At 44.1% G+C, this 27,940-nt stretch overlaps 1 protein-coding gene across 4 annotated transcripts in view; it reads left to right on the top strand.

The window, feature by feature from the left end:
* The window catches only part of TBC1D22B (TBC1 domain family member 22B), a 40,392-nt gene extending 13,413 nt beyond the window's left edge, over positions 1 to 26,979 (top strand). For 2 of the 4 annotated variants that reach the window (XM_063140897.1, XM_063140915.1), the window contains exons 8-14: positions 3,665 to 3,779; positions 21,318 to 21,424; positions 23,102 to 23,177; positions 23,689 to 23,816; positions 24,113 to 24,208; positions 24,910 to 24,998; positions 25,421 to 26,979. In XM_063140897.1, coding sequence (XP_062996967.1) covers positions 3,665 to 3,779; positions 21,318 to 21,424; positions 23,102 to 23,177; positions 23,689 to 23,816; positions 24,113 to 24,208; positions 24,910 to 24,998; positions 25,421 to 25,499 — 690 coding nt within the window. In that variant the 3' untranslated portion in view covers positions 25,500 to 26,979. Of the gene's footprint in view, positions 1 to 3,664; positions 3,780 to 21,317; positions 21,425 to 23,101; positions 23,178 to 23,688; positions 23,817 to 24,112; positions 24,209 to 24,909 lie in introns of those variants that run through there. The other 2 variants (XM_063140906.1, XM_063140924.1) reach the window with 2 other exon arrangements.
* Positions 26,980 to 27,940: the final 961 nt, after the last annotated feature.

The following is a 27,940-nucleotide window of genomic DNA, read 5'->3' as shown; positions in this document are numbered from 1 at the left end:
GCTCTTCTGTCCAAAACGACTCCCAGAGTACCTTATAAAAGAAAATAACACTTTATTTTAAAAAATCAAAACCTGGCAGTGAAGCAGGTAGAATTCTAGCATTGAAGTAAGATTAAAACTAAAAGAACTAAAAGCCCTCTGCAAATAAAAAGGTTTTTGCCTGGCACCAAAATGAAATCTGCCCTATGTGGGCCTTCTTTGGGGAAAAGTTCCAAAGCTGGGTCACCCTGACCAAGAAGATCCCATCTCTAGTCACTAGCTGTCTTACCAATGGCACTGGAGGACCCAGAGGAGGCCTTCTGAGGATGATCTTAATATTTAGGCAGGTTTATGGGGGAGAGAAGGTTATGGTTTGTAGGCTTACCATGAGTGCTGGGTAATGGTAGCATCTGAGTCAGTGTCTCCTAGGAACTCTTAAGAGAGGCTAGTGACCTGTTGGGCTAGGTGCCATTTTCTACACATGTCAAGAGGTCATCTCAGTTCTGCAGGTGCTTTGTCAGTGTGTCTGTGTAACAGAGTTGGGGCTGAATTTTCACAGCAACAGTGTGACTTGCCTAAGGCTATACAGTGTCTTAGTGGCAGAGCCAGGGACGAATTAGAGCTTCTGGCTGGACCAGACAGAATTGCAAGGGTTAATAATCAAAAGCTGACTTTTGCATGTTAATTCAAAATCCTTCTGCCAACCTAATCCTACTGAATATTTACTGACTGAAATGGTGTGATCTGTAGGCCATTGGCTGTTGGAATTTATGATAACTAATGCAAGGACTGTCTAAAATTGCAGGCCTTGCAACCATGAAAATTTGTTTCAGATCTACAGCTTTCTGGAACACAGAAACACACAGTGAGTCCCATAAATACCTAACAAAATCTGTGTGATATTGGCCTTGAAATTAATAAGTCCTTGACAGTTCTGAAACCCATTGTCACTGCTACTATAATATGGCCTTTTTGCTGGTGTGTGCCCCCTTTCTCCTAGTAGCAGACAATGGCTTATAGATTTTGGGTTAAAGCATTGTTCAGCTTAAGAGCTAGAGCACTCCACTGTTAACATAGGTGGTAGTGCTGCAGAGCTAACTGTCATGTTCAGAGTATGATTAACAAGAGCTATCTATTGTAATTGTGCTGACCAGTCTGCAAGGATGTAAAATGAATCTATGCAGGCTCCTTAAAGGCAAGTTTGTCAAGGCATTTATACCTAAGTTGTTGGGGAGGATGTCTTTTCTGTAATAGTCCAGCGAGTTTCTTGTGACTAGTAGTACATACACCCTGGCTTTTTGTTGTTGTTGTTGTTAAACAACAAGGTTTCAGATCTGACATTTTGCCTGCTGCTTGCAGATTTCAGTCATTGTGGATACAAATGTAAGGAGGTTCAGCAAACTGTCCACCAGTGTCTTGAAGCTAGGTCTGTTTATCCTTTGCGATTGCACATGTCAAGTTATGTATGAAACTTAACAAAGCTGCTTGGATTCTTGAAGATTTCAGCTTTCTTAAACCTCAAATGGCATGTTTCTAGCCCTCATGGTTGTGGAGATCATGTTTATCCCTGGTACAATTTGAAAGCATTCCTGGGCTCACAAGTCAGAGTCCTGGTTCGTACCTTTAAAAGACCCATGTGAAGTGTAGCTCTGTCACAAGAGCCTCTTGGGGGAAGCAATGTATGATCCAGTAGGTAGAAATGACTTGCACTAGGATGTCACTGCATTTTTGTTCTGACACACTCATGTGAAATGTTACCGAGCAGTAGCATGGCCCAGTGGCTCGTGTGTTACTTCCTTACCATGCAGTTATGGTGACAGTACCATGTTGTATGAGAAGGTCTTTAAAGTTTGACCCAGGGCTAATTGGGAAACATCACCACATAAGGTGAAGGGTTGTTTTGGTAATCTGCAGAATAGGACATGGTCATGACTTGGTAAGGCTGTCTTAATGCAGCAGGGAAGAGCATAGTATGTTGAACTAAGAACATAGGAAGCTGTTTTAGATCCAATTATTTGTCATTCTAATCCAGCATTATCTACTCTGGCTTGTGGCGGCTCCCCAGCAGCTCTGTCCCATCACCTGCGATCTGATCCTTTTAACTGGTTTTGCTAGGCATTGGTAACCTGGAAACCTCTACATGCAAAGCATATTCCTCCCTGTAAACCAGGGGTGGGCAGTTCTTGGGGGTTGAAGAGCTGCACCCCACTACTGCCGAATCTGCCGCTGAATTTGCTACAGTGGCCAACTTGCAACGATTTTGCTTGAAAACAAGACGCACAGGATGCGCTCACCAGGTTTACAAGTAGACTCACACTTCTGGAATGCACCTTGTTTTCAAGCAAAATTGCCATAATTTTTGCTGCCATGATTTTAGCAGCAAATTTGGCAGCACCAAGGGAAATGGTAGGAGCCACAAAAATGGTTGGGATTCCCCCCATGTGACCTGTGGGCCACATGTTGTCCTCCCCTGCTGTAAACCCTCTCTTCTCTAGATATATTTTGAGAGAGATCTATCCGAATTAAAGAAAAACGTGGTCTACTACTTGTAGCAAAATCAGGGGATAGGGTTAGGGAGAGAAGCCAGCTTAGGGTGTTCTCTGCAGCATCCTTGAACTTATCGCAAAAGACATTAACATGCTAATCTGTCCAAGACCGCCAAGGTCTGGTAGTTGAAAGCTGCTGTAGTTGTGGGCTGTGAATAAGGGTTTCTACATGTTACAGAAAAGTGTATGCAATTTAGGGTAAACCTGTCCCATAGCCTTCTGGCTGGAGCATAATATCTCAATAATCCCTTCCTTTAAGCCCTTCTTGCTTATTCCTGTTCCATCTTTGTTCCTGTGAAGACCACAAGCAAGAAGAAGATCTTGAGGGGAGGCCAATAAATGAATGCTGGCAGCAACATTGTATGGCATTGTGCCAAGCCAGCAGCCAGAAATGTGGTGGTGGTGGTGGTGGTGGGATAGCCCACTGGAGGAGCTATCAAGAGTCAGCACAAGACAGCCAGAACCTATTCAATAATTTAAATATTTGCATTTTAGGAAAGACATTGCTAAGTGCTTCTCAGTCATCCCAGTGCCTTTTGCTCTCGTTTGCCTAACAGAGGAAGAAGGGAGCAACTTACTCTGCAGTTGTGTAAAGTGCTGCCTGTATTATTTTTTTCTAAAAGAGATAGGGATTTCCTCTTTGGAGAAATGAAAGAGGAAGAGCCCAAGCTCTCGCAGAGCCTCTCCTCCTTCCCTTTTAGTGGCTACAGTTCTTCTAAGGGACAGGGAAGTAAAACAGCCTCTAGCTTATCATCTGCTATTGAGCAGGCACAGTGAAAATGAAGTCACATTATCCTGAAACTGCATTTCATTTCCCTTTCAAGTTACTGTCTGATTCCCTCTTTGTGTCTAAGCAACAGACCAAAAATGTTCTTTGTACATTTGGTTGTTTTCAGTGCAGAGAGTTCTCACATACATAACTAATAATTTTGCCTTTGCATTGGCTAAGTCTGGCAACTTGTCCTGGATCTTGTCTTTCTGTGCTGCTAAGAACCCAAAACCTGGTTGTGTCCTTCACCTGTGTGCATTTCTAACTTTTCCCACACTTTTCTGCCCCTGCACTTGTCAGACTTTTCACTTCTCTGTCTACCCCTGGGCATGACTAACTCTGGCACATGGCTTTCCTTCTTCATCTCTAGATCTTTGAACGAATCCTGTTTATCTGGGCCATCCGACACCCAGCCAGTGGCTACGTGCAGGGGATTAATGACCTGGTCACTCCATTCTTTGTCGTATTCCTCTCTGAATATGTTGGTAAGCAATGCTTGATGGCTGTAACATGCCCTTAGCCCTTGCTATTGAATACTCAGATTGTTGTCGTTGGATAAGCTTTATCATGCCAGAAATACCTTGCTGTTGGCTGTTGTGTAAAGCTAGGACTACATATTCAACTGTTTCCAGTTCTCTCCTAGATTGGGTTTTGTCAGTAGTGTACCATGCTTAACAGTGAAAGTAGGAATGGCTTTTTAATGCATATGATTGCCAGTGGACCAAAACAAGTGACTAAAACTCCATAAAGAGTAATAGCTGGAGTTGTGTAAAAAAAATACTTAAATTCTGTGTGCTAACATCATGCAATCAGGGTGCATTATGGAAATTGCATACTTTCATGGCTTTCTTCAGCTCAAGGGAAGCCCTGTTTGTCTCCTGTAACTTCTAGAGAGGTGACAGAATGGCATCATGGCTAAGATCATTTATCATGTTTATATACTGGACAATAACATTGTTCAGGATATAAGGTGATAAATAATCTTAGCCATGGAGGCTATTTCACTTTGTCCTTACAATTGGTAGATCAGTTATCATGATCTGTTTTGGGAGCAGAGTCGTGTTTGCATTTAATCGATGCTTCTGAAATGTTTGGAAATGGAATCCACCTCTAAATTGACCCAACTTAATGGAAACGATGGAAACTAAATCCACTTTTCAAGCCCTGCTTTCCCACTCTACAACAGAAAATTCAACAATATCATATCAGTACTTAGTACTGAACAAGTGTATGTTTTATTTTTCATTTTTAAATAATGAAAATAGAATTTAAGCATGACGGACAAGCCTCTCTCTTGAAATGGCCACACAACAGTAGTGGTGTCCTTTCAGCACAGTGAGAGAAGACAATCCCCTGGAAATGAAATAAAAGACCCTCATAGTATGTCACATCTGCTGCTCAGGTCGCATAGTTTGAGAAGTGCTGCTTTTAAACGTGTAGGGTAAGAATGGCAAATTGGGTTGTGCATCTGTAGATATTAGCTTGCTGAGAATATTGAAGCAAGAAAGCCAAGCTACACCAATATTCCTGTCACTCTTAAGTTCACACACGCATGCCACCTACTGTTCTTTTGCTTGTGAAGTTGCTCCTTGACCTGCCTTGGTAGCCGCCATAAACTATGTTTTAGTGCCTATCAAAGACTAGCATTTCATCACCTGGAAATCCACTTTCTGCAATTTCATGGTGAGCAGAATAAATGATGTGTTTTGCATATGTTGCACATGTGTTTTGCGTGCAAATGAAACTTGATCAGCCAGTGCTGAATATTAGAAGGAATTTATTATTCATTTACAATATTTATACAGCGTTCCATATCTAAAATATATTCCGGAGCAGTGAACATAGGAATAAACAATAAAAAGGCTAAAACAGCAATTTAAAATTGTTTAACTTAAAACAATACCAATAAAAACAGACAAATGATTATTTGAGACTATGCATTGAATATGCTAGGTTTGGTACTCCCTTCTAATTGTAAATGGAGGGGAAGATGGAAAGGAACCTGAGATACTGGTGGTTGGTAAGTAAGGGCAAAGGAATTGGTCACCCCACTCTCAGCCATGGAAGCTCATTGAGTGACTTTGGGCCAGTCACAGACTCAGCCCAACCTACCTCACAGGGTTGTTGTTTGAGGATAAAATGGAGGGGAGGAGGAAGATTACGTACGCCACCTTGGATTCCTTGGAGGAAAAAAGGTGGGATATAAATGTAATATATAATATAATATAAATGTCAATTTATTTTCTTTTACATCCTTCCTCATTCTCCAAGGAGCCCAAGGTGGCATGCGTGATCCTCCTCCTCTCCATTTTATCCTCATAACAACCCTGTGAGGTAGTTTAGGCTGAGAGTCAGTGACTGGCCTAAACCACCCAGTGAGCTTCATCGCTGAGTGGGGACTTGAACCTGGGTCTCCCCAGTCCTACACTCTAACCATTAACACCATACTGGCTATCAATAAAATAAATAAAACAATAAGTACCAATAAAACAGATAAAATAGACGTATTGGAACTGGAGAGGGGAACCAGTGGCCCTCAGTGTTGTCCGGCTATCTGGAACCTGAAGGCCCGCTTTTGCTGCCCAGACCATCCCTCTGGAAATTGCTTCCTCTTTTGCTTCGCATGTGAGCGCGTGCAGAATTTTGTGAGAGGAAGAGAAGTGGGGCACAGAGAGGAAGAGCTGTGCAATGCGGGAAGCTCCAGCCACCAACAGCCACAGGCCCTGATTGACTTTTCCTGTAGGTCCTGTGGGCCCTTCATGAGGAAAAAGGTGCCCCACCCCTGTGTTAGAAAATCACATGGAGAATTTCTTTGCATAAGCTTTTTTGAAAGATTTATGCCTAGCACCGGAAGGACCAAAAAGTAGGCACTAAGCCAGTCTCTCTATGGAGTGTATGCCACAAAAGGGGTCCCACAACAGAGAAGGCCCTTCCCCAGTCTCCATCGGCCTCATTTCAGGTCCATGAGAACTCGGAGGAAAGAGAGTGTTGGTGTACACAGGCATGTTGATATGCGCCATGAAAGGCTTTGATGGTCAGCACCAGCACTTTAAATTGTGCTTGGAAATGGACCGAGAGTGACTGGAGCTGTTAAAGCACTGGCGAAACAGGATCCCAGCGAGAGGTTCTAGTTAGCAGCCTAGTGGCTGTATTTTGAATTAACTCTCATTCCCATGCAGATTTTATATGACAGCCCCACACAGTGAATTGCAGTAGCCAGATTTGGAGGTTATCAGAGCATCAATGATCCTGGCCAGGCTATCTCTTTTTTGAAAGGGTTATTCCTGGTGCGATCAGCTGGTACAAAGTGTTCCATACCACTTGGACCTTCAGTGATAAAGCTTGATTTATATGCACTTCCAGACTATGAGTCTGTTACTTCAGGAAAAGTGCTCCTCCCTGAGCATTCAAGACTCAGGTATAATCTGAAGTGGCTTATCAGGATTGAGTTTATTACTGATCTCAGACACCAATTGAGCACTTTTGTCACCGCACCTGAACTGGGTGGAAAAGACAATTCCAAGACTCTCCTTCAGCAGTTTTTATGAAGTTGTTGAAAAGCTTGGGGGACAAGAGGGAGCCCCGTCGCACAAATGGCATGAGGCCAGCGGGAGTTCCTCAGCAGCACCTGGAATTGTCTCTCCAGGTAGGAACAGAACCACTGGAACCCTATTCCCCCAAACCCAGAGAGCCTATTGAGAAGATTGTCATGGTTGATGGCATCCAAAACTGCCAAGAGGAAAATAAGTATTAGCAGAGTCACGTTTCCGCTGCCCTCCTCCTGGTATAGATTATCTATCAGGGAAACCGAGGCCTCTTTGTGTCAAATCCAATCCGGAAACCAGATTGATGATGTCGGTCAATGTCAGTCTCGTCCAAGGATGCCTGAAGATGCATGCACAGAATCAGCTAGTGCTCCTAGTTCTAAATACTACCCCTTTAATATTGGGAAATGCATCTTCCCTTCCCTTTTCTCAACAAGGAGCGTCTAACTTCATCCCTACTGTTGGCTACAAATGACTTGCATCCCTTCCCTGGTGTGAAGCCTCAGAACCTGGAGCTCACAGTAGCAACCTTTTTGCTGCTCTCTCTCATTACAACCTTCCTTATATAGCTGCTCATTATCTATGGTTTGAGCTGGTCCTTTACTCATCCATCCCCTAATGGCACAGCCAGTAGCATTGACAGCTGAGTCAGCAGCCAGCAGGGGCTCCCCGGGGAAGCATTTTGTGGGGATGCTCCCCGGGGAACAAAATGCTTCCCCGGGGAGCCCCTGCTGGCTGCTGACTCAGCTGTCAATGCTGCTGGCTGTGCCATTAGGGGATGGATGAGTAAAGGACCAGCTCAAACCATAGATAATGAGCAGCTATATGACTGCCTTCTTTGGAGGTAGGAATTCCTAGGCAGTTATCTCCAAATAAACTCTTGCTCATGGATTTATGCTGACACCTGTACCTCTTAACGCTGGATTTACTGTCTTTTCGCATCTTTGCTCAGTGACAGATCAACCTTAGTCTGCAAGGTCACTGCTGCTCATTAACCCCTCTCTGTAGGGGTAATGTTGCATTCTCAGCCGATTGCATCAGCATATTTTTTTGAGGTCAGTTGAGTAACCTCTTGCAAAAAGGTCTGTTGCCCACTACATGTTGTCTGGTCATCGTTTTTTTCCTTTCCTTTTTGGACAATCATTCAAGGGACACTCAAGGAGTTAAAAGTGCCCACTTCTGGACAATAGCCAAGCAGTTCACATGTCATGTCAGAAGAATTTATGAAATCGTCCATAGATACTGGGTATTACGCCATTTCATTATCAAGATATTCCACATTGAGAGCTGTGTGCATCTGGTTGCCCTGTCTTGAAACGGATAGGGAAAAGCAGCAAAGGTCCAGACGTATTTCCTAAGCACCAGAACAGAGAAGAGTTCAATTTGCTCCACAATTGATTGAGATAACCATTTCTCTCTCGTTTCCCCAGACAAGTGCCCACAACTGCTCTCACCTGTCTGAAAATGCCTCCGCTGGCTCCCCATGAGATATCTGGCCAATGCCCCAGACCAGACTCTGCCCCACGCCTCTCCCCAATTTTCCCTCCTCTTGTGTGGTGTTGCCTCTTGACTAGGTGTTTGCAGTTGGCCTTTTGCACAAACCCATCTGCCTTTGTGAGCTGGTTGAGCACTTCTGGGCCTCTGCCAGTCATAGATCTATATATGGAGTTTTTGCTGCTGCTCCCTGCATCAGATCAATGGTTTCAGTTGAACATTGCTGAGCGCTGCTTGTTTCAGCAAGTGCCATCTGACAGAATGGCTTATGGGCATTGTCAGGGCTGGAGCTGCAGTGGATGTTTAGTGTCCTACAGGTGGAAATCGTCCAGGTTGCCAAATGTCCTAGAGAGATTTGCTGAGTGGTGACTTCTAAGAAATATAAGGGTTGCCTTAAAGTAGCATGGTCTCCAGCATAGATGGTTTCTCTCAGCGAAAGCAAGGCAGGCATGCTGGGATATGCATGCTTTGATTGGGACATCAAGGACTCAAAATGTATGTTAGTCTGAGTCCACTTAGCTGTCTGGTTACTGGAGATAGATAAAAAAAAGTCCAGGATTATTATTTTTCCAAAGCCGCAACGTGGCACAATCGGGAATAACTGGTTAAGTGCCCTTCTAAATCACATTAATTAAAGTGCCAGTGCAGTCTACTTGACAGTGTTTTGATGTGTAATTCAGGCACGTAGATCCTGATTCCATAAATTCCCTAAATCTGATTCTGCAAACTAGGAATAATAGTGACAGCCCATGATGTCAGGATATATGGAGAAGAAGCATAAAACACTTCTCAAAGTACTATGAAGAGGAAAACCTATATTAAGTTCCTTTTAGGGCAGTTGTGGGTCATGGCACTCTTTGGAAGTTACCTCCTATTGTGCATTTCTGTCCTCCATTGTTCTTTTCAATGCCTCTAATTCCCGAATTGGGTGTACATTTGGAAACATATTTTCCAGGTAAAGCTCTGGAATGTGTTGTCTTCTTTGTCTTATGTGGTGTGGGGGGGCAGGGATTTGGTTTGGTTACACCAGAGGTCCCCAAAGTTTTTGGACCATTTGGCACATTTAGAATTTTGAGTAAGTCTCATGGGTGCCATAACAAAATGGCTACTATGGTGGGCGCAGCCCATCGTAAAACACCCATTTAACAGAAACAAACTGGTGGTGCTAAAAGACAAGTAACTTGCACCAGAACTTAAGTACAAGGTGGGGGGTGGGGGTGAGCCCCAACACACACAACCCACTCACACTTCCCGACCTTCTCTCACTGCAGATAACCATCTGTACACTTTCTCTTCCATGCACCATGTATGCATCGTTTTACCAGACAGAAGTGGCCACGGAGGTCCCTTTTTTTTAAAAAAGCACTGCAGTAGGGATCGCGGGTTTACACTATCTGCTGCTGGTGTACATGATAGGTATTAATACTTGGATGACAAATTGTCTTCCTGTATGGTTGCCTCACTTTTACTTAAGCACTTTGTACTGAAGTGCAAGTAAAGGAAGCCAGCTAAGTTGATAACTTTAAAACAGTACCTTTTAAAAATCGTTTATTGTCATAGTATGCACCAGCCTTTTCCAGCCTGGTGCCCTCCAGATGTTTTGGATTTCAACTTCCAGTAACCCCAGCCAGCATAGCCAGTGGTCGAGAATGCTGGGAATTGTAGTCTAAAAGATCTACCACATTGGGGAAGACTGGTATAAATGAATAGTAGATGTGTTTCAGTAAGGTAAGTAAAAGAACATCCTTCACTTGCCAGCGGCCTACATGTTTTAAACAGCCCCCTGTAGGCAGAGCCTTGAGCTATGCTTCACGTCTAGTGTAAATTAACTCCACTTGTTGGTTATCAGTGCAATCTCCAGGCTTCTTGGTTGAATTCCAGGCCAAAGATCTTTGCTCTCCTCTGCAGCCACATGCATAGTGAACCACAGTTGTGCATATTAATTCTCTCCTAACCTGGCTCCAAAGTCCTCAGTGCTGTGGTGTCAATCATATCCACATTAGACTCTTCTTTATGCCAGCCCCAAGTGGCAAAGCCGTTGGCTGCCTTTCAGTTCTTCTCGGAGCCGTATGTTGAATATCCCCTTTATGTGGAACCTGTCTAAGGTTCTTACAGAACAGATGTTTGTGTTCAGTAATATGCATGCAAGAGAATTTTCCAAAGCTCCTCTTTTGCCAGGAGGTCTGGCTCAGGTTTTCAGTGCTGATTGTGCTGTTTGCACTGATGGCCTCTCTTTAGGGAAGGGGTCAGGGTGGGCCTGAACTGGATATATTGCAGCATTTGTCTATGTTCCGTAAGCATCACCTCTGCTTCAGGCACTAGTTCTTATAGTTACAAAATGTCAGCAGTATCATCTGATCTGGACAGGTGGGCCTCATGTGCATACAACCCAGCAGCCTTTGCTCCCCTGGCCGACGAAAGAAGCCAGAAAGTGTTTCAGCTTGTGAGTGCCTCTAAATCAGGATATCAAACCAGGTTTGAAGTTAGTTTGCAAACCACAGTTTGTGGTTTGCTCTTATTTCTGTGGATTGTTCTTACGTCTCAATTCACAAACTATTGACAAACCACACTTTTGACTAACACTCCCTCTCAGGAGGCTGCTGCACCACGGAAATGGGAGTGAACTTACAAAGTGGATTCTGAGCAGATAGGGAAATGTGATTCCTGGCTTGTTTTTACTTTCGCTGGATCATTCTACTGAATAAAATTGAATTTCTTCAAAGAAGATACTGGCCACATTCAGATTGATCATGTTTTGGCTTTGAAGCTGGGATATGCACAAGCATTTTGTCCACACATGCAAGTCTTTTGCAGCACACAGCAGTCAAACCAGCAAGTCTCTAACCATAGTTTCCCATTTTACCCAAACTGGGAAACTGTAGTTACTAGCTTCAGAAGAAGCAAAGAACAAACCAATTTCAAACCATGGTTTAAGATCATGGCTTGTTCTGAAGCTAGTAACCATAGTTTCCTGATTTGGATGAAATGGCTGGTTTGAATGTAGTTTGCTCAAAGGAATTTAAGTTGACGGGTGAAAAGAAACCTGCCTTCATTTTGTGGGTGGTAGAGGTGGATTCATTGGATCTTCTGACTCTTGCAACCTGTTGGAGACCATTCTACACTTGAAAGACGCAGCAGTCTTTTACTTGAGGGAAGGAGGTTGCATTGGCTGGTTTTGCACGCAATGTGAAATCATAATTAGTGCAATGTATGTGCTCAGCAGCAAACCTCAGGCTCCTGTGTTCTCTCTCCCCTCTCTTCTGGTCCTGCTGCAAGGAGGAAATCAGAAGCTGCTGCTCTTAACCTAACTAGAGTTCCCTGTTACATTCACACTTGTGGAAACTCTGATTAGTTTAAGCCACATGCGCACAACCTGCACCTACCAATGTCTTAGTCGCCTCCACATTCCCCTCCCAGCCTCACTCTCAACATCCCTCAGATCTCTGGGGTTTAAACTGGACTCCCTTGCCACTCTAGCCCACCATTCTGTGGTTTTACTCTCAAGAATAATATTCTTGAGAGAGAAACCATGAACTATTTTCTCCCAAGATGTCCCATGGAGAGGAGGAGCTAAAGGGTGTGTGTGTGGGGGGGGGGGGTCTGTGTAGAGACAACGACCCTGTTCAGATGGCATGCTAAGCCACAGTGGTTAAGCATTTTGAGCTAAACGTTATGACTTAGTGTGTTGTGTGAACCATTGCTAGCCATGGCGGCTACATAACCATGGTTTAAACATGCTCATTAACTATTTGCTGCAAAAGAATTAGCAGCCTAACCATGGTTTACCATGCCATCTGAGCAGGGTCTGAGTTGGGAGAAGATATTTATACATACTTTATAAATATATGCTGCTGAGGCAGAGGAGCCTCGGCTCGCCTACGGCTGGTCCACTGCCGTATGCATCCCCTCAGGGGACAGAACATTTGCTAGAAGGGGAGGGAAATCACAAGTCAAGGCTAGCTGTTCATGCACAGAGCACTACACTATGGTTTACCATTATGTGTGAAAAGGGCCATTGTCTTTTAAAGGATTTTGTTAAAACGTCACATGTTTATGGTGCAACGCAAGCAAGTTGGAATGGGGAAATAGAGCCTTCAGTTGCATATAATGCTGCTGCCTTAAGGCAGAATCCTTCCAGAAGCTTGCATGCTCTCTGCACCAACAAATGTTGGGCTAATAAGAGAGAACCCCGTACCTATTGTGTATTGCACATTCTTGTGGACTGGCACAGTAACTCTCAGCTCATTTCATTCCTGCATTCTACATGTACCCTGAGAAGAGTTCATCATGGGCCCACTCCCGTCTGCAGGCTGAAGGGACTACAGTGGGCCTTGTACTGGTTCCCTGATACCAGATGTGGTGCTGGCACAGGACTTCTCTGTGACATAATACCCACTTTTCTCGGAACTTTCCTTGAGTTTTCAGCTCGGCATGTGTGTGGGTGACATTCCTGGAAGGTGATTCCCTGAAGTGAAAGTGTAGGTGTGATGTTCCTGGGCTCCTACAAAGAATCCTTATCCTGGCACCCCTGGAGCTTACTAGGTCAACCAAACTAAATGGGTGTCTAGTCACCCTCCGCTTTATACCAGTTGGAAGCAGGGACAACTTGATGCCCATTCAATTTAGTGGAGTGGTTTAGATATCAAGACTGACTGTCATCACCTGCTGCCTTAGTAGAGAAGTAGAACATTCTAAGTATTATGGGGAAGAGAGGCCTAACTAGGATACCAAATCCCCACTCTGCCACCTCCTAGTAAATGTCCTCTTAACTCCCATAGAGAGTTTGCACACGCATTTACAATAGCTTGGCTAAGAGGCCCAAAGCAGTGATGGGAGGAAGGTGAGGTAAACTAGGTTGGAATCAGAGCACACCAGTTGTAATTAACCCCAAAGATATGTTTTATTAACACCACACGCAACATAGAATGGCAGTCAATTACATAAACAAAGAGAATATTTTCTTTAACTCCCAGTCCTGGCACTAGCTTGCATAACCAAGCAAGTTGGTCATATCTTATGTGTTACTGCAATCCAAACTGAAAGCCAATAGTTCAGTCAGGAATCAAAAGCCCCTCTGCCAGAAGATGTAGCATAGAGTCCAGCAAGCATAGGTGGCTAATTCCAGTTGAAGACAGTTCCTTAGAAGAATAGGCCGTGGGGTTTTTTGGAAACTGATGCAATGGCAAGACCTTCTTCAGGATCTTGGGCAAGGTGAAACAGAGGTTAGCTAATATGATCTTTTGCACCTCAGGAAGTAAGGCAGGTTGGGGTGACAGGGTGAAACAGGTGATCTAGACATTTACAAATTCTCCACAACGTCACCTGTTAAATCCCAAACTTCCCATGACAAGTAGGTAAAGAGAAATACCGTGTCTGACCCAACTGGGAAGATCATGCCTTTCAACTCCAATGATAAGCAGCTAGGTCTAAAATCATAACCTTTTGATATCCCCAGCACACCTACAATTGGACAGCATTGACCAATCTTGAAGAGGTCTGCCAACGAGCTACATCTAAGAATAAGTTGAACAGCACAACAGAAACTGAAACATGACAACGTTTACAGTTTTCTACAAAGTATCCATTAGATCAGGTTTGGGGAATGGGTGGCCCTCCAGATGGGCTGCAATTCCCCTCAGCCCTAGCCAGCATGGACAGTGAGGGATGATGGGAGTTGCAGTCCAACAACTTCCAGTTGGCCACATGTTCCGCACCCCTGATCTAGTAAACCCTCCTTTGAGACATAATACTGTAATGCATCCCTGATAGACACCAAGCCAAGCACTTCTTGAAAAGCCTCAAGGAAATGAACCTCACATCTCTGAAGGAATTTTATTTCATTGCTGAGCCACTCTTACAATTGGAAAGTGCTTTTTTGTAACATTATTTAACTTCCTCTACACTCGAGTAGGGTGACCATATGGAAAGGACAACAGGGTTCCTGTATCTTTAACAGTTGTACAGAAAAGGGAATTTCAGCAGGTGTCATTTGTATGCTTGCAGCACCTGGTGAAATTGTCTCTTTATCACAGCAGTGAAAGCTGCAGGAGCCCTGCTCTCTTTTGTATCTGATCATTCTAGTATAGCTCCTGCAGCTTGAACTGTTGTGATAAAGAGGCAATTTCACCAGTTGTATGTATTGCATGCATACAAATGACACCTGTTGAAATTCCCTTTTCTATGCAACTGTTAAAGCTGTAGGAGCCCTGTCCTCCTTTCCATAAGGTCACCCTACACTAGAGCAACAGTACGCAACAACTGTTGCTCCCTCTTGTGATCCTTAAATACTGGACATCCAAGCCGTCTTCTTTTCTCTAGATTTTACACACCGGTGTTTTGATTTTTTAATTAGGCATCTAAAATACCCTAAAAAGAAAATGGCTTTGTTTTTCTTTATTTTCTTTCTATACCCTTTTGTAGATGAATCCCTTTCAAGTTCTCAATATCTGTGTTGAACTATGATTGATTGTGGTAAACACAATACTCCAAATGAAGTCTTAACAGTGACAAATGGTGTGAAACCGAGTTCCTAAGGTGTGGAAACCATGTTCTTGCTAACATATCATTGGCCTTTGGAGCCAATGCGCCATATTGTTGGCCTGTGTTTCTCTTCCAAGTTCTTGTTTCCAGGAAAGTAAAATGTATGAAGAAGTGCCAAAGAAACCAGATGGTCTTACCCGCTTGCATCTGGAATGAAAATATATTAAAAAAACGCTATCCTCTACTTCTGTGTCAAATATTGTTCTGAGTTCCAAAGCCAACCTATGCAAGATATCAAACATTGTTATTTATAGTTGCCTGGGTAGCTGTATTCTATGTATACATGTTTTTAAATAAGGCAATTTGCTATTTGGAATTCAGTGGCAATTAATTTAAAGTATTATAAAGAATAATGCAGAATATTCTAAACTTTGAACATTATGATGCTTAATAATGATGCTTCAGAGTGTTCTTAGTGCTTCACATACATCCCAGCAAGTTCTTACATCAGTTGAGTAAGATAGCTCAGCACTGTTGTCCTTGTGTGGCACATGGGGTGCAGGGAGCAGGTTAAGACTAAGAGATACTAGCTTATATGAGGACACCTAGCAAGCTTGTGGCTGGGTTGAGAATTGAACTGGGAACATTCTCATTTATGCATAGCAACTCAAACTCTTGTTTATTAGATTAAGGTTTTGTGCAAGGCTTAGTGTGATCAGAGCTCCTGCCAGAACACAATGAAGAAACAAGAGCATGGGTCAAGTTCCTTTTCTGCACTATTATATAGCCAGTAAGTAAAGAAATGATACATTTAGCTGCAGCCTCCACTCTTTTAGATAGAGAGGGAAGATAGCTTTGAATTCTGAAAGTTATGGGCTTTTTCACACTTTACATAGCAGCCTGGGATCACCACTGTTTGTGGGAAAATGTGTATAAAGGGTGAAGGAATAGTGCCCATCTCCAAACACTCAAGGGATGCAGTGGTTCTGCACTGGGGAGCCATGAGTAGCTATGGCTCCATATCGTGTGTTTGCGGAGTCTTTGGTTGTGTGCAGCTTAATTTCCCACTTCATGTATTTAACCTGGCAAATGCCAGTGGAATCCTGCTGTCCTGCAACAGATGCATAACGTGAAGAAGCTCTAAGCTTTTAGAGCCAGTAAAACAGAACTCCTTCAGCAAAAACTAAAACAAAGATGCTGCCGTGATCACAATAACATTAGCCAGCAATATTCCAACTCAGCACCAAAAATAGCCAGATTTGCACATTGCCTTTTGAAAAAGCCTGGTTTTATCCTGGCATTTGAAAGAGGTCAGTGACAGAACTCTAGAGCAGACATTCCACAAATTTGGTGCCACCACTGGACATGCCGGGGGGGGGGGGGGGAGAGAAATCTGTTCCACTCGTAGTTTCCATTCTGTTGGCATTAGATTCAACTCTTTGTCCTGCCCTAGAATTTTGACGTAAATTAGTGGTACAATATTTAATCAGTGCACTAATTGCCAGAAGTTTTTCTTGATTATTCAGAGCTGCCCTTTATTGATCAGGTCAAATTTTAATCCATGCAGCTGAAAGCAAAGGGCATACTTCTTAATTTTGTGGGACTACTTCGGTTCTGGTGTATTATTGTAATAGGTGACAAAAAAGGAAATATTAAAAATGGTCTATCCTAACTGTGAGTGGTAGCTTTTGCTTATTCAGTTATATTATAATGTATGTTATTTTCCTTCAATTTCTCAAAAAGACACCTATAACTGAGCACTAATAATATTAAAAGGCAGCTGATTGATCAAATAAATTGTTGAACAAGTGGATAGCTGCAATTTAATCAACCCTTCCCCTCCCACACAGGATCATAGTTACTTGCCTTTTTGAGTTTATAAAGCTCTTGAGTCTTTAGAGAGGGCCATCTTCTACTGCTGCAATCTGAACCAAATAGAGTTGGAAAACCTGGGCAGCAAATGGTTGTGTCTCTCTTAAAGAGGTTGCTGCCATGAGATTCTGCTTGATACCCTCGTTGCAGTAGATGGTGCTTTCCTTTCAGGTTTGGTGGGGGAGGCAGGTGGAGTTGAGGGGTCTCTTTATGTGCAGACATTTCATCATTGCTGCAGACACTAATTTCCTAGAGCTAGACTTAACTTTCAGACCTGTGATGGGCAACAAACAGTTTAAAAGCTGTTCTGCTTTTGTGAGTCTGTGGAGTTGCAATTAGTGTTGATGACAATGTGTATTTCAAAGACTCAGGGTGGCTGCCTGGAAACATCTCCCATCTTTTCTTCCCTGGCTGTCATTGCCTGTTAGTCCCCTGCTGCCATCTCCATTACCCTAATGCTCCTCATACGCTGCTTGCTGCTGGGCTGCCACAGCATTGGAGCCTTCCTGCTGTTCTGTGATATCGTTCCTCCTAAGCTGAAATGTTGGTGCTTGGGAGAGGAATCGCTTGAAGGGTAAAGGCAGAAGCTTGCACCCTCCAACTACAGCAAGTTAACACTTGGAGTCCCATAGAGCTGGCAGGGCACAGTTAAATGGAGGACGGGCTATTCACACATTGCATCTTGAATCGATAACGCAGCTGCTGCTTCATACCAAAGTCAGGCCACTTTCACTCACTGACCCTGTTCAGAAGACATCTTAAACCATGCCTCTTTGCCTTATTTAAGGTGACCATATGAAAAGGAGGACAGGGCTCCTGTATCTTTAAAGTTGTATGGAAAAGGGAATTTCAGCAGGGGTCATTTGAATGCATGTAGCACCTGGTGAAATTTTGTCTTCATCGTAACAGTTAAAGCTGCAGGAGTCCTACCCTCTTGACCTGATACAAAAGAGAGGAGGACACCTGCAGCTTTAACTATTGCAATGAAGAGGGGATTTTACCAGATGCTGTATGCATACACATGACACCTGCTGAAAATCCCTTTTCTCTACAACAGTTAAAGATACAGGAGCCCTGTCCTCCTTTTCATATGGTCACCCTGAACTTATTCACCATAGTTAAAGCTGTGGTTTAAGGTGTCTTCTGAAGAAGGGCTACTTTTACATTCATATTGTCGGAATTGGCCCTTACATCCTCGCTGATGGTAAATTCACATTTTTTGTTTGTTTTCCATTCAGATACCAAAATCACCCACGTTTAACTTGGAAAAATACAAAAAATGAAGTACCATCAACTGTCAATGGTGCGTGCATATTTACATGGTCAAGATACATAACAGTCATGTAGAGGAGATGTTTTAAGGTGGATTCCCGCATTGAGCAGGAGGGTTTGGCCTTGATGGCCTTATAGGCCCCTTCCAACTCTTCTATTCTATGATTCTATAAGAGAATCTCAGCAAAAATGGCTTGGTAACCAACACCTACTGAAATTCACTCTTAAAGGTGAAAGAGCCCTGTCTTCTTTTGCATCTGGTTACCCCAATATCAGTCAATTGGTCATGTATCCAAGCACACAATCTAATAAGCAATTTTAAGTTTATTGGAAGTGCTGGCTGCAGGAGGAAAAGCATCATTTAAAAAACAAAACAGCTCAAGTTTATGATAGTGGGGCGGGGGAATTAATTTCTTAGCAATGGAAGCTCTACTTTTAGGAAAGATGTTTGGATCCCCAGCAACTCTTACTCCATCTCTTAACTTGCATAATAAAGCCATCTAGAAAAACCCACATTATTCATTTGTTACATTTCTCTACCACCGAATAGCTAAAGCTCTCTGGGCGGTTTACAAAAATAAAACCCCTAAAAATACAATATAATAACATAATAAAACCATTTACGTACAAAAATATAATACAATTTTATCCAATCAGCATTAACTATCGCAGGATCTGTTAACAACTTTTATCATATACTGTCTTGTAGTGCTAGGTTAAAACATTCCTCTATTTTTAGACATCTGGCAGTCTATGCCTGGAGTAGAGGAAAGATTTAACCTAGCATTGAAAAGATGATAATGTTGCCACCAGCGGACCTCACTGGGGAGAGTATTCTGTACTGCAGGGTGGAGGTACCACCCTTGTTGCCATCCTCTGAACCTGTCTTGGAGGAGGGCCTCAGATTATTATCATAGTGTATGGGTAGGTTCATACCGGGAGATTCAATGCGTCTCTGCCCAGAATGTGCTTGATACGCAAAGTGTTAAATAAAATTAATGAATTTGCATTTCAAATGGCTTCTGACATTTTCATGTATGACATTAACATCTCCCTCACGCACTGTTTGTATACATGTGTGAATGTTGAACATAAGAAGAACTGTGCTGAACCAGGCTGAAAGCCTATCTAATCCAGCATTCTGTTTGCCCAGTGGCCAACTGACTGCCCATTGTAAAACCACAAGCAGGTCATTAGTGAAACAGCATCCTCCTGATAGTGTATCCTAGCAACTGGTATACATAGGTATATTGCCTCTGATACTGAAGATAATGTATAGCCATCATGACTTAGTAGGCATTGATGGATTTATCTAATCTCCCTTTCACCAACATTGCATCTTGTGGTAGTGAATTCCATAGTTTAACTGTATGCTTCCTTCTGTCTGTTCTGAATCCTCCTGCTGCTCCATTCAGCTTAATTGGATGGCCCTGGGTTCTAGGATTATGAGTGAAGGGCACTTCTGACCAGCAGGCAGATAGTCAAACATGTGACATTGTGTGCAATATACTGGATAATCTCCACAGCCCTGCTGGCTTTCCCCCTTCATGGATGCTTTTTATTGGGCTTGTTTATCCAGAAAGCTAAATTACTGACTACCAGACGGGAGGAAAGGTCAACTGCCTTGGCCGTCTCACCCATTTGCTAAACTCACATGGGTGCTAAACTCGATAGTCGGCTTTAACTTCTTTCTCACTGGAGCTAACATGCTTCCTCAGTTGGGGCTTTCCCTCATGCTCATAGAGCTGGCTACTTCACAAGCTTGTCCTAGTTTTTTTGCACTACCTAGCTTTCCCCAACTGCTGCTGTAGCCAATTAAATTAGGAGGGTCTCACATAATAAACAAGGGCTGTGTATTGATCAGCTATTGGGCTGCACCAGACTCAAGTGAGCGGAAATCTAGGTCTGTTACATCCCAAGGAATGGAGATTATTATCAGGAGAGTGGACAATGGGTCAGGATTACCCATTGGTTTTACCCTGGTTGTGCTTTTCATATTGTATTATGTATTTGTGTTTTTAGATCGTTGGTTGTTTTACTATGCTATTCATGGTTTTAATTTTGTGAACCACCCAGAGAGCTTCGGCTGTTGGGCGGTATAAAAATGTAATAAATTAAACACCCCTTTCCTCTAGCATCACTGCTCCCATCAAATTCAAAGATCTCCCATGATGGCTTTTAAATAACAATAAAATGTTACAAGACCCTATCATGGATGTCCCCTCTAACTTGCACTTCAGCCTTTATACACAGAGTGTGGGATTTCTGGATCTGATGGATTCACACAAACTTGGTGTCATGTCGCAGCTCTGTGTTTTAGCCACTGAAACATGCTTTCTTAAAGCCTTTCATCCAAATAGACATTCCGGATTAAAATGCAGCAGTCTTTAGGTTAGAGGGTAACCAGGAATACAGAAGAGGGCAGTTTATTTAAAGGGATCAGTGAATGTAAATCCTCCTTTGAGGATTTGGGTTTTGAAAGGAAGGTTAAAAGTGTTTGAGGCCAAGAGGCTCCGAAGGAGCACCAGACTCTGATGGAAGGAACTAGAGTCCAAAGCAGACTTTGCCGAGACCTCCCCTGAATTCAGCTTGTAGAGTTTGGTGCCTGCTTGTCTGCATCCCAAAGCAGCCACTAGTCCTGGGCTCAGAGCCCTCCACCTCTTGAACCCGAAAATTGGGCCAGTTGCTCAGCAGTAGCTCTTAACACTATGGGAGATTTTATTGGCTTGTCCTTCGCTTTGTAAAAGAAGAACAGGGGAAGCATAGCCATTCAATGCTGCCAGCCAAAGCATCTCTTATTATGGACACTCTGTGATATCCCTTAGCCAGGCAGCCACCACATTCTCTTACTTACATAATCATGCAAATTTGCAGATATGTGTTTGTTTGTTTTTAATGTAATGCATTCAGCTTCTGATACTCATGGGATGGGAACAGGAGTTCTGTATGGCACTCAAGTTCTGAACAATAGCAGTCCCACTCATCTACTTCTCTGGCATCTGAGATTTCACCTGGCATTTTAAAACCTATCTCTGCAACCATAAGGTATAGAAACATTCCCATTGAAACAAACAAGCCATGAAAGGTGTGATTTTCTGGCCACTGGATTAGGTATCCATTGCATTATTTCCCCCTGAGTTTGTGTGGAGTTGCACATAGCCATGTTCAGATCTAGCAGCCATCAGCCCAGGAAAGAAGAGCAGACCCACAATGAGGCAGATGGAGGAGACTGTCTAACCTGAATTTTTACATGCACCTGTAGGTTTGAGATAGACACCAAATTAGTAGTGGAGGCAGATGGAAAGTGCATTTCCCTAACTTTTACCCTTTCCTCAATTTCTGTTGCCCTTTGTTTTTCAGAAGAGGATGTAGAGAACTTTGCTGTGACAAACCTGACCCAGGATGTGCTGAGGAGCATTGAAGCAGACAGCTTTTGGTGCATGAGCAAACTCCTGGATGGGATACAGGTAGGAGCTATGTGTGCACCGCCTCTTTCCTCAGATAACACAATCCCTCCTGTGCCCATAATCCCGGTCATATTTGCTTCACTAGCACTTCAGGGGCATCCAAAGGAGGTGTTGCGTTCACCTCACCCTCTTTGGCCATTCCCTTTGAACCTCCATGATGTACAGGGCTGTGTGTGCTCTGTGCTTCAAAGAACCTCCAAACTTAAAATGCTGTGATCAGGCAATCTAAATTCTAAACCCCCCAAAATTAATTCTCCCACTTATATGAATTAAGCCAAGTCAGCACATTTGCATAATTTCTCTTGCTCTCCATAATCTATTCTACATTTGTATAACTTATTCTGGTTTTAGTAGTGGTGGGGACAGGAAAGGAGTTATGCAGGGTACTGAAGCCCCATCTGCTAGTTCCTGGGTATTCTCTGGCTGCTGAGATTCCTGCAGGCATTCCCCACACAAGGTTGCTTTCACAGCCATAAGGACTAGAAACTTCTTTTAAAACAAACTAACATGGAAGTTGGGATTTTCAGGAAACTGAACTGTGCACCCAATTTTTCATTTTGCATACTTGTTTGTACTCTGAGGAAGTTGTATTTATCCAAATCAATGGGCCAATTTGCACAACACAACAGCCCACCATGGGCTGTTTAACCCATGGCTGCAGCATATGTGGGTAGGGGTGAGATTTTTCATATCCAATCCCCACTTGGGAGTTGTTGTGTAATGTGAACCCAGTGAGTGTGGGTTATGCGAGGGTTAAACTATCCTATAACAGACTATGGGTTATGCAAGAGTTGTTTAATCCTCACATAACCCCTACTTGCCAGGTTCACTCGACACAACAACCCCCAAGCAGGGATTGGATCTGTAAAGTGGTGCCCTTGGGCACCTCAGCTCTCATAACAAGTGTGCTGTGTCATGCAAAGAAAGTTAGTGCCGTCTAACCCAGTGTATTTGTTTCTGAATGTGGCCACTATTAGATAGATCGTACAGGATACATGTAAAAACTGGACAACTATGGAGTCATCCATCTACTAAATATTCTTCTGAGTGCCTGCCAGTTGGAGGCTGATAGACCTCTTGGCAATAAGGAACATCTTGACTGATAAATCTTTGATGGGAATATGCTAGACTAGCTGACTCTGTATTTGAATCTGAACTTACATTATTTTAGGGAGCGCTACCTCAAAATGGCTTTCCTGAAACTGTAGTCGCTGGTATAGTGTAGTGAATGCTTAATTCTGTAGTGGGTTCTTAATTTAGTAGATATTCACAGAACGGCACTTGTACACTTGCCAATGAGGAAAACAGCTTTCCAGAAAGACTTACCCCCAAATCAAATGGGCTTGTTTCAGTGTATACAGGAGGGAGAGAAATGGTTGAAATCTCAACTCTTGCCTTCCTTCTCTTCTAGCCACTGCTAGTGAAAGCTCCACAAGCAATCCCATTCATCCAGTGCCACCCCCACCCGTGTGCCACCCCAGGGTCATAGCTTTGTGGCAGAACACGTTGCATGTATAGAGATCCTTGTTTCCATCTCTGGCAGTTCTTGAGAAGATCTGCTTGAAGCCCTGGGAAGGCGCTTCCAGCATGGGCAGTACTTGGGTTAGCTGAAAAAGCGTGTGGATATGTGCGCTGGACTTGCTTTTCCTTAAAACTCGCCATGTGTTTGTGCTGCAGGACAACTACACGTTTGCACAGCCAGGGATCCAAAAAAAAGTCAAAGCACTGGAGGAACTCGTCAGCCGTATTGATGGTAGGTGAGATTCAAGCCACTGAAGGAGAATTTGAACATCCCACACCCTTTGTTGTTCGCATCTCCGGCTGAATCCCAACAGCTGTGGATGCACATTGCGAGAAAGATGTTGGAGCTGGATTATACAAAGCTGCCATGAGGCAGAAAGCAGACTTGTAAAGGCTTCTTCATCCCCAGGTAGCTGTGCTGGGTAGTAGAGATGCTGAATCTATTAGGTAGATGACATTAAGGAATGTTAGAAATGGGACACTGCTCGGAAAAGGGAATGGGGGAGAGGCCATAAGCTGACAGGCATGCAAGAGAGTATGTGATTCACCAGGGAAAGGGCTGAAGCATCTAAGCTATGCCAGTGGGAGGCCTTTGCGGGGGGTTCTTTTGTGGGAGGGGTTCGGTTCAACTGAACAGAAGCTCTGTATGGATGAAGGGGCCGTTTCACTGAGATACGGCTTATGAGTAATAACAGCAGGGGACATTCTGCATTCAGCTGTGTAAATGGAATGTGCTGTTTCAGAGCAGGTACACAATCACTTTAGGAAGTACGAAGTGGAATACCTGCAGTTTGCCTTTCGTTGGATGAACAATTTACTGATGAGGGAGCTTCCTCTTCGCTGCACCATTCGCCTTTGGGACACTTACCAGGTACGGTGCGGGGTGGGGAGTGTTTAGATTGTCCAGCCTTGCCGTTGGGAGCTTTCTGGGGTGCCTGCCTTGATGCAGATGCTCAATTGTCCGTGTCTTGCTGCCATTGATTAGACAGCCTTTCTGTTGTGGGGATTTTGCATTCTCTTTCATATGCCAGCATACTCATGTGAAGATGTAAAAGAGTTTTTGCTCTCTCTCTCTCACGCAATCCCATAAAGATGTGGAGAAGCAGTAAGAAATCGGGTATGCTAATCCATTCTTTCTAACCCCAAGTGTTGTGGGTTGTTTTTCAGTCTGAGCCAGAGGGATTCTCTCATTTCCATTTATACGTCTGTGCTGCATTCTTGATTAAGTGGCGGAAAGAGATCTTGGATGAAGAGGACTTCCAGGTAAATCTTCAGAAGGCAACTACACGTAGGAAAAGATACAGCATAATTATCCTGCTTGAGGCATTTATCTAGCTAGGACAGCTTTCCCCAACCAGATGCCCTCCAGGTGTATTAGATTACAACTCCCAGCCACTTAGCACAGTTGCTTGGCTGAAGAAGCCTTTAAAAGCCTGCTTTATGCTTCATGGTGGTTTTGTATATGCTGGCTAGAGATTGCTGGGATTTGTAGTCCAATATATCTAGAGGGCACCAGGTTGTGGAAGGGTGATCTGCCGTAAGACAACCGACTGCAATATGAATAATGATATCTCTGACATGTGATTAGGTGCATGAAAGAGAGATCCAGACATTTCCCATGTTCAGGATAACAGTTTTCCCAACTGTGGGATCTGGTGAACATGGAATGTTAGGGCAAGAGTCAAAAATGCTTTGTTCGGGGTTTTGATTCCAACTCTGAAATACATTGCCGTCTTTCTTAGCTGTTATCAGGGTCACATTTCCCCAAAAGGGTAAATATCAGTTTACCCATTGGCTGCGATGCATGCTTACTTGAAACAAGACAGCATGGATTACAGTTTCTGCCTTAGCTGTAGACATTTGGAGATGTGAAGCCCCAAAAGAACTAAAGCAGTTTTTCCTTGCTTAAAGCAAGAGCCACATCTCGCTGCTTTCGGTGTAACGAGTGCCTTCCTTCATTCCAGGGCCTTCTAATGTTGCTGCAAAACCTGCCCACGATACACTGGGGCAACGAAGAGATTGGACTCCTCCTCGCTGAAGCCTACAGACTCAAGTACATGTTTGCAGATGCCCCCAATCACTACCGTCGATAAGCACCATGGTTCTGCTTCTGCTCCCCATCTTGCTGGCCCAATCCCAATCACTGTGGCGTTTCATCACCCGAGTCCTCGGACACTCTGACCAGGAGCCACTCCTTGCTGTAAAAAGCTCACATCGGACTTCTGTCTTAACTTTTGCGTGTGCCTGCCTGCCACTCTGTGCGTGGATGTGCCACTCAAAACAAACCAGTAGTGTCCCATGCTGTGACGGTGGCCTGAGCTCGGGTGGGGGCTACAAGAATAAACTCAGCCTCTGAACGCCCTCCAAGCCCCAGCCTGAGTCATCTATGCCTTGCAGCCTCTTGTTAACCCGCCTAAGCACGGATACACATGCGCACTCCCAGCTGGGCCTGTGTTGTTGTTTGTTTTTCTTCAGATGCTGTTCAATCAAACTCCCCAATGAAGATGCCTTACAAAGAGTCCTGCCCAGGGGATGGCAGCGCCGTTGGACATGAGAAGCTCTCAGGGCTTAGCTTCACTCCACGTGTCTGAAGAAGTGCAGCATTTCCAGGGTTAACAAGGCACACACACACACACACACTCCACTTACACACATGCACACATACGCACACACCCCTCTTGTGCAGCATGTCTCTCCCCGTAGGTTGGTGCACATGTGTTCAAAAGGCTGCCTTGTCCACGCACAGTTTGGAATGACGCAAGTGAACAAGACAGGACTCCTCCTGTGATTGACTGATTGATTGACCTGTGGTGTGCATTGAACTGGAGGGTGGAGGAGCTGTGCTTCTAAAAAATCTCCTTTCTGTGACAATGGCACTCCTCCAAGGCATTATGTGTATATTGTGTTCTTGTGTATATGGGTAAAAGATGTACAATATAAGTCTTCTGTTTGTAGCAGATATGGTTTTATATTTATAATGTGTGTCCCAAGCGTGTACAGGCTGCCTAGGTTACAAATAACAGTGGGCCTCCTTCCTCCCCTGGTTGTCAGGGTTTTGGAGCTGTCGGACTATCTGTACTAGCACGTTTCCCTGCCCCTACCCCCCCACACCCCCGGACAAATACACATTTCATTTCTATCAGGAAAAAAACTGACTCCCAAGCGAGACGGCACTGCGTGATCTCCAAGGCGGAGGAGCCTGGCACTTGCTGCTGCAACCAGCGCCTTGGGCTCAGCAGGATTTGACCTGAAGCTTGCCTGTCCTCCCTATCTGCACTAGAGCATGCCCTTTTCAGAAGGCCCCGCAATGCCATCCTCAAGCAGTGCAGTGATGGCTGAGACCACTCCTGCAGCTTGCTGTGATCGTCTCTAGACGGCTCGTGGCCCCCGGCCTGCCTCTCCTGACACTCCCCCTCCCAGCCCTGATCAGAATCTCCAGCCCTCCCTTCAGGCAGTGGGCAGGTCAGACGGGCTTCCGGTTTCAAAACTCTGAACTGTCGTGGGGAGACGAGAGGAGGGGGTGGCTTCCGTCCCAGGCTGCTTCCCTCTCTTCCCCGCTGCCGTCTCAAGGTGATTTTCAGAGAATAAAGGAGAATGTGTTTTTTAATTTAACGGTTTATTCCAGCCAAGCAGGCACAGTCTCATTAGTGCCAAGCCGTGCCCTCCCAGGTCAGATCGGTTCCCCTGGGCTGAGTTCCTCAGCTTGCGCCCGGCTGACTTCTGCTGATCTCGTCAGGCTTCAAACTGCACCCACCTTCGTTTTGTTTTCCCTCTCGGGGCCGAAAAAGAAAAGCAATCCGGCGGCTTTCTTTCCGGGATGACCCCAGGGGAGACGGGAGGCACGAGAAGGCGAGAGCTTTGCCGCCATTCAAACACCAAGCAGTGTCTCTCGAGTTGCTTTCCTAACCTGGAGTTGTTTTCTCAGGCATTCTGACTTGATTTTCTTTTGTGTGTGTGCCTTTTGTTGTTTCCTTTGAGACAGCGACCTGGTGGTCATTAGTTTAACATGACTAATTAAAAGAGAAAAAACCAACCTGTGTTGCCGATCTTTAATCAGTGGTGGGTTTCATGGGATTATGAGGAACCAACAAGGCTTTTGAGAAACCCTCCCTTTCCTGCTTCAATCTCACGTTGTGCCAGACTCCACTCTAAAATGGCTTTAATCTCAAAATGATTTCTTTTTGAGAAGTTTTGCTTCAGTCCTGCGCCTGTTGAAGCAGGAATTTTCCCAACCTGTGCTGCATGTGTAGAAAGATCCATCATCTTTTAGAGCAGCAGTTCTCAACCTGTGGGTCGGGACCCCTTTGGGGGTCGAATGACCCTTTCACAGGGGTCGCATAAGACCATCGGAAAACACATATTTCCGATGGTCTTAGGAAACTGTATTGACTGAACTATGTCATGTATCATCTTTTGTATTATTAAAGCTATTGTTATGTATTATTTTCATTAGCAAACCATCCCATGACAATGGATCGTGTAGAGAAGAACGAAAATAATTTTATGGTTGGGGGTCACCACAACATGAGGAACTGTATTAAAGGGTCGCGGCATTAGGAAGGTTGAGAACCACTGTTTTAGAGTGATCACTTTGGGTGACATCTGGGATATGGCATCTCAAAAGCAGGACCTGGATGGGGCTTCATGGAAGCAAAAATTCTGTATCCTGGAGAGTAGAGAATGGGGGACGGAGAGTAGAAGTACAAGCTGCCTTCCCTCTCTGAGGCTTGCTGGAATGATTTGTATAGCAGGAGAGCTTCTTTAGGAATCCAAAGGGCATGTGTTTTTCTGCCAAGTTTATTTCTTTGCATAGGTCAGCATAGATTTTGCCATCTGGGGTGGGTAAGTGGAGGAGTCCCCACTGCCTGGGGCTGTCAAAGAGCATGATCTCACACCTGCCTGAGCCAGTCTGCTAGGTTTTGTCAACAAGCCCTGGACTCTAGCCTAGTTTCAATGATGTGCAACAGCAAAAGGCCATGTGGCTCCTCAGGCAGG

This window comes from Elgaria multicarinata, chromosome 1, assembly GCF_023053635.1.
Source record: "Elgaria multicarinata webbii isolate HBS135686 ecotype San Diego chromosome 1, rElgMul1.1.pri, whole genome shotgun sequence".
NCBI classification, from domain to species: domain Eukaryota; kingdom Metazoa; phylum Chordata; class Lepidosauria; order Squamata; family Anguidae; genus Elgaria; species Elgaria multicarinata.
The sequence above is the reverse complement of the archived record's forward strand: the minus strand, read 5'-3'. Positions and strand labels throughout refer to the sequence as shown.